We start from the raw sequence: 12,286 nt of genomic DNA, 5'->3' as shown, positions 1-12,286 counted from the left end.
GCAACTGTGCTCTCTTTGCCGATGATGTTAAACTATTTAACTATCTAATCACACTTGGACAATAAAGAATTCTATTCTACTTTATTCAATAAAGTAAAAGTACTCATTTCTATCACCATGGAATTGGGGGGTTTCTTTCATGGACTTTGAATGAAGCACAAGTGATGGGTTTGTGCTTGCTAAAATCACTGGGCTCCTGGCATGATAAACCCCAGAGTTATGTGATCAACAATCCAATTGGAGAAAGGTTTCACTAGATCGATGTTCAATGCTGGTCTTACATATGTCCAGGAATGCAATAGCCAATCACATTCCCTGCTGCAGTACATATGGAATCCATATAGGACCTAAAATACATTTACAATTACCTTATGTGAGGGAAGATTTAAAATCAAGCATTTTCCACTATTTCTGACATCAAAACAGGTTACATGTTTGATTGCATTTATTTGCTCAAGATTAAAGTGAGCAATCAATCTCCCAAGGATAAAAGAATTATCATTATTGGTTGAAGTAGCATTGATTAAATTATTTACATGTTACATATTATGTAAATTATTGGAGTTGCTATCTGAAACTTCATTAATCGGTCAATGAAAGGGACGACTTCCCTTTCTCTAGATTTTTGTCTTCTAAACCCACCCTTCTACAGTATCCCCCTTTGCTCTTATCAGGATTAAAAAAATTTGGGGCTCGTGTTCTCTCATCTAGGGTTGTATATCAAACTTAATATTAACCGCTCCAAACTTGACTGTAAAAAATATGACTTCAGCAACCGAGTTGTCGAAGCATGGAACTCATTACCTGACTCAGTAGTGTCAACCCCTAACCCCCAACATTTTTCCCTTAGACTATCCACGATTGACCTCTCCAGGTTCCTTAGAGGTCAGTAAGGGGCGTGCATAAGTGCACCAGTGTGCCTTCCGTCCCCTGCCCAATTGTCTCTCCTTATCTTATTTTTCTTCCTTTCAAATATGTTCACCTATACTTTTATATCTTTTCTTCTATTCTTTTCTTTATTTATATTATTACATATCTATTCTCTTCAATGTGTATTATGTATTGAAATAAATAAATAAATCTTATATATATACAGTACTAATATTGAAAGCCGAGATGGTGGTGGAGGAGGTGTGGTTTTGCAGATTGCAGAGTGAATTGCTTTTTGACCTGGTTTAAGGAGAGGTTTGCTTATCACATCTGCATATTCTTCAAAGTTCGCCTTTCCCGGACGCTGTCTCTTTTCATTTGATTAACGAGCTATTTTTACGTACCAAACAGCCAAGTCCTGCAAGCAGAAGAAAGGCGGGGCAGGCCTTTAAAAAAAAAGAGTCGCTGAATACACAACACCAACAAACAACCAGGGATGGGAAGGCGGAGCTGGAAGGGGAGGAACGAGGCGAGGCGACCGCATGCTGCGCGGTGTGTAGCTGAGCAGAGACGCCGGGCTGACTGGAACGCTGAGCCGGTTGAATCCTTCCGCCCGGATTCCCGAAGTCGAGGGGGGAAAGTCGTAAGTTCAGAGCGGTCGATTGGTGAATATTCCCGAGCCAAATTCTGTCAGGCCGGCAGTCGTGTGAGAGAGCAGCTCATTCACAGCTCCGGAAAGGCGATATACACGTCGCTCACCAAATATCAGCCGAGCCAGAGGTGGGTGGCCTCGGTTGTTAGTTGTAAAAGACCCCCCACCCCTGCTCGCTAGTGCAAACCTGAGCGCCCGAACAAAAGCAGTACAGTATTGAGTAAAGAATACGTGACCGGCCTGCCGACGTCACAAGATCCCAAAGCCACAAGTTTGGTTGGAGAGTTTTAGGAGAATAAATTGCCCGTTCTGAGCGCCAGCGCTAGAAAAGGGAAGCAAATTCTGAATACAATATTGTGTGATGAGGTGCGGGGTGGCTCTAACGGGATTTTGGAAACAGGAAACCTACAGTCACAAGGGATTGTAAGAAACCCAGAAATATTCCTGGTCGGTGGGATCTTCTAGAGTCAATGTTATCTTATTGTGTTGTGCAACTGCCCACCAACTATCATTTTCACCATTGGGTATTCATCTGGGACTGTTTTCAGCTCCCCCCCCTTTTTTTTTTAAGTGATATTTATTTTTTATTTATTTATTTATTCGACTTCTGTGCTGCCCAATCCCGAAGGGCTTAGGTTTGGTTAGAGTTGGCAACTCTTAGAACAGTCTGGAACCTTCTGGGTCATTTGAGGCACGGAAGACAATAAGATGAGAATGAATTGAGTGCTGGTGTAAATAGATTTGAATCTCTTAATTTTAGACTATGCTGGCATAGAAACAAAGCTCCCAGTTTATCGTTAGATCTCAGTACAGGAGCTGCCTGGTGCCCTGCCTTTTGCAGCATCAGCAAAGGGGAGGTGATAGGAAAAGAAGTGAAAATGGCATATATAGTACTAGAGCAAAAAGGGAAAGTTCTAAGAACATTTCCCTGATTCATTTGCTCTATACAGCCACGTTTTTTACACACTTCTAATATTGATTTAGTGCAGAATTAATTTTAATATTTACAGCTCAGAAAATGATACCCCAAGCTTTCCTTTGGTGAATTAAAGATAAAAAGGACACAGTTTTAAATGCACCTTCTAGGATAAGGGGATCCAACCTTGACAATATGTCCGACTGGGGGATTCTGGGAGTGGAAGTCCACCTTAAAGTTGCCAAGGCTGGACCTCTTAGTGCTCTCTGACTTTAATTGCTTTTTTGCAGATGTTTTGTTACTCCACTAGAGTAACAAAGAGAGTAGATTCAAAGTTCAACCCTGAGTTACATATATTCCCCAATACAGTGATCCCCCGATTATCGCGAGGGTTCCATTCCAAGACCCCTCGCAATAATCGATATTTCGGGATGTAGTGGTGTGGAAGTAAAAACACCATCTGCGCATGCGCGTCCCTTTTTCCATGGCCGCACATGCGCAGATGGTGGAGTTTGCGTGTGGGCGGCGGGGAAGACCGGGGAAGGTTCCTTCGGCCGCCCAACAGCTGATCTGCTCCGCAGCGCGGCAGCAGCGAGGAGCCGAAGATGGGGTTTCCCCAAGATCGCTTGCCCGTTCGCCCGCCCGCCTGCTCGCTTGCCGCTTGCCCACTCGCTTGCCGGTTCGCCCGCCCGCCTGCTCGCTTGCCGCTTGCCCGTTCGCCTGCTCGCTTGCCGCTTGCCCGTTCGCCCGCCCGCCTGCTCGCTTGCCGCTTGCCCGTTCGCCCGCCCGCCTGCTCGCTTGCCGCTTGCCCGTTCGCCCGCCCGCTCGGCTGCTCGCTTGCCGCTCGAGAGCAAGAGGGGGAGAGATAGAGAAAGAGAGAGAAGGAAAGAAAGAGATGAGAGAGGGAGGAAGAGAGTGTGAGAGAGGAAGAAGCAAGATAGAGAAAGAGAGAGAGAAAGAAAGATGAGAAAGGAAGGGAGTGACGTCATCGGGTGGAAAAATCGCGATATAGCCTTTCGCAATGATCAGGATCGCGAAACTCGGGGGATCACTGTATTGGCAACTCTACATATCCTCAAGCTCTTTGACAGGCAGTTTAGTATGCCAAATTTCATGATTGCTTGCTTATTCAGGAAATCTGAGTGCTGCAAAACAGGACTGTGCAAACCACTTGAAAGGGTGTTACAAGTCCTCCTTGACTTGTGGCCACAATTGAACTCAATATTTCTGTCGCCAAGTAAGGCAGTTCTTAACTATGTTTTGCCTTATGTTATGATCTTTTTGCCACAGTAGTTAAACAAATCACTGTAGTTTTAAGTCAATCGTGCATTTAAGCGAATCTGGCCTCTTGCATTAACTTGCCTTATCAGGAGCAGCTATGAAGGTTGCAAATGATGGATTGCATGAAAGTGTAACTGTCATAAATACATGCCAGTTGCCCAGTGCATTGATTTTGATCACGTGATCATGGGGATGCTACAGCGGTTGCAGGTGAAAAATACGCTTTTCAGTGCTGTTGTAGCTTTATTTATTTTTTATTTATTTATTTTATTTATTAGATTTGTGTGCCGCCCCTCTCCATGGACTCAGGGCGGCTCACAACAGAATAAAACAGTTCATAACAAATCTAATAATTTACAATTTAAAATATTTTTAAAAACCCATTATTAAGCAGACATACGTACAAACACACCATACATAAATTGTATAGGCCCGGGGTGATAGCTCAGTTCCCCCATGCCTGACCGCAAAGGTGGGTTTTGAGGAGTTTACGAAAGGCAAGGAGGGTGGGGGCAGTTCTAATCTCTGGGGGGAGTTGGTTCCAGAGAGTCGGGGCCACCACAAAGAAGGCTCTTCCCCTGGGGCTCGCCAACCAAAATTGTTTAGTTGATGGGACCCGGAGAAGGCCCACTCTGTGGGACCTAATCGGTCGCTGGGATTCGTGCAGCAGAAGGCGGTCTTGGAGATATTCTGGTCCGAAGCTTTGAAAAGTCATTAAACAAATGGTTGTAAGTCGAAGACTATCTGTAGGTGCATGATGGTGGCCAACCTTGTAACAATGCATAATGCCCTTCTGAATGGTTGCCACTGCTCTCAAACAAAGTTGCATTCAGATAACTCTGGATAGGATTTCAATCTTGGGAATGGATACTTAGCAATGAGACCTTATTAAGATCTCATTAAGACTTTATTCTCCCTAAATGTGTTTTGATAAACTTAGAACTTTCAGTGTGAAAGTCATTCACCCAAACCTTTCTAAATAGAATAGAATAGAATAGAATAGAATTTTTTATTGGCCAAGTGTGATTGGACACACAAGGAATTTGTCTTGGTGCATATGCTCTCAGTGTACATCAAATAAATTAAACATTTGACAAGAATCATGAGATACAACACTTAATGATTGTCATCAGTGTCATTGTGACATTGAATCATGTCACAATGATTCAAATAAGCAATAAAGAAGCAATCAATATTAATAAAACTCTATATTTTAAAAAATACTGCAGTTTTCTTTCTACAGATGTCTGAATAATAGATGTACAGTGGGGATGCGTTCTGAGACTGCCCGCGAAAGTCGAATTTCCGCGAAGTAGAGATGCGGAAGTAAATACACTATTTTTGGCTATGAACAGTATCACAAGCACTTTAAACCCCTAAATTGCAATTTTCCATTCCCTTAGCAACCATTCAGATTATTACTCACCATGTTTATTTATTAAAGTTTATTTAAAAAAATATTTATTAAAGGCAGATGAAAGTTTGGCGATGACATATGACGTCATTGGGTGGGAAAAAACATGGTATAGGGGGGAAACCCGCAAAGTATTTTTTAATTAATATTTTTGAAAAACCGTGGTATAGACTTTCCACAAAGTTCGAACCCGCGAAAATCGAGGGAACACTGTAAACTATTCCATAATAGATCTCTGAATGATAACCGTGGTTTCAAGTCTCTATATAAAAATTAGTATTTGGTAGGGGCTCAAATAAATGCAGGTAGTCATCAACAATTGAGCCCAAAATGTATGTTGTTAAGTGAAAAATTTGTTAAGTGAGTTTTGCCCCATTTTAAGACTTTTCTTGCCACATTTCTTAAGTGAATCACTGCATGTGTTAAATAAATAACATTGTGGTTTAAGTGATTCTGGTTTCCACATTGATTTTGCTTGTCAGAAGTTGATTACATGACTCCTGGACATTGCAACTCTCATAAATGTGAGTCAGTTGTCAATCATGCAAATGTAAATCATGGCCATGGAGATAGAATGTTTGTAAGTGTGAAAAACGATCATGTTACTTTTTTCAGTGATATTGTACCTTTGAATGGTCACTAAATGGTAGGTCAAGGACTACCTATACAAAGGAATGTCTGGAACATAAAACTTTAATATCTTCACTTTTAGCATTTTTATTTAGTATTCAGTATTTGGAGATGAAGTTATAAGAAACAGATATCGCCAAGAAACTGTAATTGAAAAGCAGTTAATAATTGAGGTCTCTCTTCACAATAGACAGAATTGTAACGCCTTCAATTTTATGGTTTTTACCACACAATGTCAGCTTAGATATCAGAAAGGCCATAGTATTGATACTTCTGTAAAAAGTTTGAATGATATACCCTGAAGTCATTGTTGGCTTGAGCCAAACATACCAGGTTTCTTTTATAGAACATAGGGAGGGTTGTCTAACATTAGATATCATAAGGTTTTATAATATGAATAATCTGTGGCATGCAATAATCACCTTAATTATAATTTTGGGGTAGGGGTAGCTGAAGATGTTGAGTAAACATCATATCCATGTCATAGCCAAGAAACAAAGCTTGCAAGTATCCTATTCCATGTCTTCATTTTTCCTTTTACCTTAGAAAAATAATCCCTTTCCTCACAATAAGGAAATGTTTTCTTTTGTGTTGGGTGCATAAAATCAAATGCAAGTTGAATAATAAAGTAATGGTTAAATTTATCATAAAACCAGCCAGGTTTTGTTACCCAAGTTAGGTTTTTATAAAAGGGAGATAATGTTGACATCTGTGAGTCTCAGAATCCATGTTAGAAATCAGTTTTTCTTATAAAAATATATACTCTTTAATTCTCAGATTTCTCAGTTTTCTATAAGAATACCGGTAGGATTTTTCAATAAAATTGAAACATCAATATGATATGAAAAGGAACTCTATCTTGGACATTAAAATGCCAAGAGGGTTTTAGAAATATCTGAGTCAGACTAGTGACATTCTTGATTTACATCTATCGAGTTCAAATACTAGTATTAAAAATCCAAATTATTAGAAATTAGTAATTATGAATGACACAGCATCATTGGCGTTTAATATTTTTTAATTCAAGGGGATTTTTTTATCTCACTATAAAAACATATTATTTCATTTAGGTTTGCAAGAACATTTTGGCTTTCTCTTTTTTTATAAAAAGGTTTTTTCAATAGAATAGTATCTTTTATTATTTATAGATTTCACTAATATCATCTTTTTTTGGAATGCAAATAAGTAACAAAAATCTCCTGAAATTGTTTTCAGACATCCAGCAACTAGATACAGAACCTCAATCATTGGTCGAAGAATATGGATCAAGATGAAAATCAGAAAAGGAACTCTGAAATTACACAGGAAGTTTTCAGCAAAGGGGTAATTTTTATATTTTTAAGTTATCTGTTCTAAATTGTCCTTGGATGATACTTTAGTGCCCCATCCACATTTTTTTCATGGGGGTATATACAGCACTTAATTATCAATACTTGGTGAGTAATGGTAAATAAGCAAGAGTTTTTTATTCCAAATGGACCCCTTGTAAAAATTGAAGTCTCTATATCAAGTTTCTAAAATTACAAGAAAACAGAATCAGAAGGAACCTTAAAAGGGCTATGAAGTCAATTCACTACAATACCAAAAACACATTCCTAGACATGGGATTAGGATATGGTCAGAAGAAACCTATTGCTTAATTGTGAATGTTAATTTTTCTATCTGATTGCTGGACCTGACAAACATATATTCTGCATTTGTAGAATGGCTCAGGGCTATCGTTGCTCCTACCGAATATCTATATGAAAAAACTGGGAAGGTCATCCATTGGTTTGGGACCCAGTGTCATCAATATGTAGATAATACCTAACATATATCTTGACCTTGGACAGACCAAGCGATGCTGTCAATGACTTGTCCCAATGTTTGAAAACTGTAGGTCCAGATGATAAACAACAGATTCAGGTTCAATTGTGCCAAGACTAAGTGGCTTTGTATTTTGATTCCCCTCTCCCCCTTATCTAGGGACTTTCTTTAAACGTGGGTGAAGTCATTCTTCTCCACTTTAGGCTGGTGCACAATCTGATGTTCTTCTGGTCAAAAAGGGCAGATGCTAGCTGTGTTCAAGACAGTTTTTTAATAGTTCCATCTAGCATTCAAGTGACAGACATTCCTGGAATCATAGGACCTCCATATGACCATGCATGCCCTAGTCCCTATGTAATTGGCATTAGTGCAGTGAATACCACATAGTACTCTCCTTGAAGACTACCCAAAAGCTGCAGCTGATTCAGAATGCAGTAGTATGTGCATTGGGCATTCCTCAATATGCCCATGTGGCACCGCTTCGAAACAAGTTGCATTGATTTCCAATGAGATTTATTTTAGTTAGTTTGTTTTGTATTTATAGGCTGCCCTTCTTCAGTGGATTCAGGCCAGTGTACAATTCAGTGCAATTTAATGTGCTGGTTATAATCTATAAAGCTTTAATGGTATAAGACCAGATTATTTCTTCCATTGCTTTTTACCATCCAGTTATGCTAAAGGAGACTAGGATAGCGCTTGTTCTGGCCTTGTTCTGGCCTTGTAAGGCAGAGAATTAACCTCTAGACCACAGGATCTGATCCCTTCAGCTTTGTACCAGGGTGGGGCTATATGTTTTTTTCTGTTGGATATATATGAGGTGTAGAGAAAAAAATTGACGTGGAAGAAGTAGTTTTAACTATAGTTTTGAAACTAGCAAGCCTAATTAACTATTAAAAAGCTCAAAAATCAAACTCAACAGAAATTGTGTTACAAATTGTTCCCCAGTGTTATTTAGAAGCACCAGCTTCCCAAAAATAATTTTAGTGGCTAAAATTACACATGAATGAAATACAACCTCAGATTATACAAATTCCTGTAACTTAAAATCTGAGGCTTAAAGAAATTTCAAATGGAAGGAATGTTATATATGCAAATATATAAAGAAAAACAATTCACAGATCTACTATTACTAGTAATACTAAATCACTCTACAGGCTTATGTGTACTGTGTGTTCTTTTCAGATAATGGATTTACAAACTCCCGGCATTCCTGAAGAAATTATGTTCTCTCGCATGCATCAAAGAACCTACATAGATGAGTTTGAGTCTCCTCCCAATAAGTACTGCGAATATGATATTTTTCCTAAATGGCATTTACCAGTGAAAACAGCATTAATACTTTCTTTGTTTATATTTATTTATACTTTCCTAAGGGACGTCATCCATCCTTTTGTCACTGCTCAAGAAAATGTATTTTATAAAATTCCAATCTTAGTCATAAACAAAGTCTTACCAGTGGTATCAATTACTCTTCTGGCCTTGGTTTATTTACCTGGAATATTAGCTGCAGGTTTCCAGTTCCATTATGGAACTAAGTATAAACGTTTTCCACAATGGTTAGATAGATGGATGTTATCAAGAAAACAATTTGGGCTTCTTAGCTTCTTTTTTGGTTCCATGCATGCCTGTTACAGTTTGTGCTATCCACTGAGGAGATCCTACAGATACAAACTCTTAAACTGGGCGTATCAGCAGGTATGTATTATTACAGTATCACTAGATATACACTATATATACAGTATCACTACATTACGCATTTCTGGTACTCTAGTATCTAATGAGGACCCGGATTGTGTGGGTAATATGCTGGCTCTGTTAAAAAGTGCTATTCCTATCATGTTCTAAGCCACCCTGAGTCTAAGGAGAAGGGTGCATAAAAATCAAATAAATAAATAAATAAAGTGTAATGTTGAAAAATTAGATTCAGTGAAGGAAATAAAGGGTTCTAATTCTGTACATACTTCATCACATTATGTCCCATTTAATTTCATTGAATTACTTTTAGGTATATGGATACATACTGTGCTATCTTATGTATTCCCAACAACCTGGCCATTTTTGAATTGAATTGGGAATTGGGCTTTTCACCCAATGAAGACAATTTAGTAGAACCTGTCATGAACAATAGTTGAGGATTATTGGGTTTTTTGCATACTAAAAATAATTGAAACAAAACATTGCTAGAAATTTTAAATGGTTTTATCCAAAGTGTAATGCAGAAAGTTTTGTCAAAATGTATATGTGAAGAAAAAAATATGCAATTTACACCCTATCACCCATGCTAATAAATTTGTTACTTATGTACATCCATTACAAGTAGGCCTAAATGAACTTAACAACAGTTCATTTAGTGACTATTCAAAGTTACAACGGCATTGAAAAAAGTGACTAGTGAGCATTTTTCACACCTTTGTAGCAGCCCCACAATCATGTGATCAAAATTCAGATGCTTGGCAATCAGTTCATACTTGTGACCATTGCTGTGCCCCAAGGTCATGTGATTACATTTTGTAACCTTTTGACAAATAAAAGCAACCAGATTCACTTAACAGTTGTGTTACTAGCTTATCAACTGCACTGATTCACTTAGCAACTGTGACAAGAAAGGTTATAGAATGGGCAAAATTCACTTGAAAAATGTCTCACAACAACAAAAATTTTGAGATCAATTGTAATCTTAAGAACTACCTGTATAATAGGACTTTTTGTAAAACATTTTGATTTATGTACTGTCCTAGCAGGCTAACAATGGTTGCCAAGAGAACCTCCCTTGATTAGTCACTTAAAATACTATTCCTTAGTGCACTACCTGTCACAATATGCCAAAGGTTGTGTTTAGCTTGAGAAGGAATTCTGTTTGTCAGCAAATAAAGGGAGTCATGCTGGGAAAATCAAGTTAACAAGGAATTGGAACTAATCTTCTTAGGGAGTTAAAACTTTGCGGAAGTAAGTAAATATTCAGCCTAATTGATTTTGCATTAGTGTAGACTGATGCAATTTCTGTTTGTCATTGGTATAAACAACACAATAGTTTAAATATGGCCATACCCTAATTAGGTATGGCCATAGCTGAGAAATAGCAGCAAAGCAGCAGCTGACTCCTATTTTGTTTTAAGTTTATTGTTAAACAATAAACAGGTGGGCTTCTTTACACATATACATTGATTTTTTTTCTCCCTAATCTCACTGCAATTCCTGACCCATGTATACCTTTACATGGGGAAACTCCAGTGTTGCTACAACTCCAGATGTAGCCACGGTTTATATTTCAATCCCCAAAAATGATAATAGGCTGCCATTCTATATAATCTGATTTCTAGAGAGTTATCTATACAGTTTCCCAAAATATATACAGCCAGAATTGAATGTTAAGTACATGTAGGCTGTCAAGGTGCCCTTCTGGTATTTTTTCCAACTTTAATATTATTTCCACAGGTACAGAAAAAAAAGGAAAATGCCTGGATTGAACATGATGTCTGGAGAATGGAGATTTATGTATCTCTAGGAATTCTGGCACTTGCTTTGCTGGCTCTGTTGGCAGTAACATCAATTCCATCTGTCAGCTATTCATTGACTTGGAGAGAGTTTCATTATATTCAGGTATATGGACGGATAGATGGATCATTACAAAGGATCATTTAGTAACAGGGCATGAACTTAGATGTTACAAGCCTGATGTTCAATTTCTGCTGTTCCCAGTTGAAATGGTGAAATAATGATGGGATGCATGAAAGAGAGAGATATCTGTAAACTTAGTTATATTTTCCTACTCACTTGATTTTGACTTTGCTTGTGATATATAATTCATGGAACAGTTATGAGAAAGGGAGGCTCTTTGGTTGAAAAATATTCCCTTTTACTTCAGAATATACCATAGATATTTTACTCTTTACATTCAGGAAATAAAATATGTATTTATTAGAATTCTATTTTGCATAATATGACTTAGGAAATCCAGAAATGAAGAGCCTGATTTTGTAACTACATACAGTATTAATATTTTATGGACGAATGTTTTGGAACTAATAGATATTGAGCAAAATGTATTCATTGATTTCTTGTAGAATTTTAATACACTGTGTCAAAATAAAAGCTAAAATAGTTGGTTCAAAAGTTGATAATCTTATCAACTTTTGAACCAACTATTTTAGCTTTCATTTTGACAGTTTGATTCCTGCAGTCAGAAGCAAGATTTATTTATTTCCATGCCTGCTGGTTTGTGATATCAAGTTGCTGTTAATCCCCGTGAATAGATTAAGCTGTTCTTTTTACCCTTGTTAATTGATATGCCTAAATATACGTATCTAGCAGGTACTGTGAATTATACTTAATCTTTATTAACTCTAATTAAAATATTGTTTCTTTTTTTTTCCTTAGAGCAAGATGGGATATTTAGCGTTGCTGCTTTGTACTATTCATGCACTAGTATTTGCATGGGATAAATGGATTGATCTACATCAATATTTATGGTATACTCCACCCACGTTTATAATAGCAGTAATTCTTCCAATTGTAGTTCTGACTTGTAAAGTTACCCTGCTGTTCCCATGCTTTAGGAAGAGATTACAAAAGATCAGGTCTGGTTGTGCTGTTGTGACAAATGAGATACAGATCACTTCCAAACTGTAGATTCACTGAGCTTTTCCAAATCCTAAACAAAACAATTGATGCATATAGTTGCAGTTCTGTTAGTGAAATAAATCTCATTAGATTTGTT

General features: G+C 37.8%; 1 protein-coding gene across 2 annotated transcripts in view; it reads left to right on the top strand.

Annotated features, from left to right (window-relative positions):
• Positions 1 to 1,423: 1,423 nt before the first annotated feature.
• STEAP1 (STEAP family member 1) overlaps positions 1,424 to 12,286 on the top strand; it is a 38,037-nt gene continuing 27,174 nt past the window's right edge. The window contains exons 1-5 of one of the 2 annotated variants that reach the window (XM_070726464.1): positions 1,424 to 1,513; positions 6,979 to 7,086; positions 8,752 to 9,264; positions 11,005 to 11,169; positions 11,947 to 12,038. In XM_070726464.1, coding sequence (XP_070582565.1) covers positions 7,024 to 7,086; positions 8,752 to 9,264; positions 11,005 to 11,169; positions 11,947 to 12,038 — 833 coding nt within the window. In that variant the 5' untranslated portion in view covers positions 1,424 to 1,513; positions 6,979 to 7,023. Of the gene's footprint in view, positions 1,651 to 6,978; positions 7,087 to 8,751; positions 9,265 to 11,004; positions 11,170 to 11,946; positions 12,039 to 12,286 lie in introns of both variants that reach the window. The other variant, XM_070726463.1, reaches the window with a different exon arrangement.

The sequence above is a fragment of the Erythrolamprus reginae genome, chromosome Z, assembly GCF_031021105.1.
Source record: "Erythrolamprus reginae isolate rEryReg1 chromosome Z, rEryReg1.hap1, whole genome shotgun sequence".
In the NCBI taxonomy this organism is placed as follows: Eukaryota; Metazoa; Chordata; class Lepidosauria; order Squamata; family Dipsadidae; genus Erythrolamprus; species Erythrolamprus reginae.
This window is presented reverse-complemented; position numbering and strand designations above follow the sequence as displayed.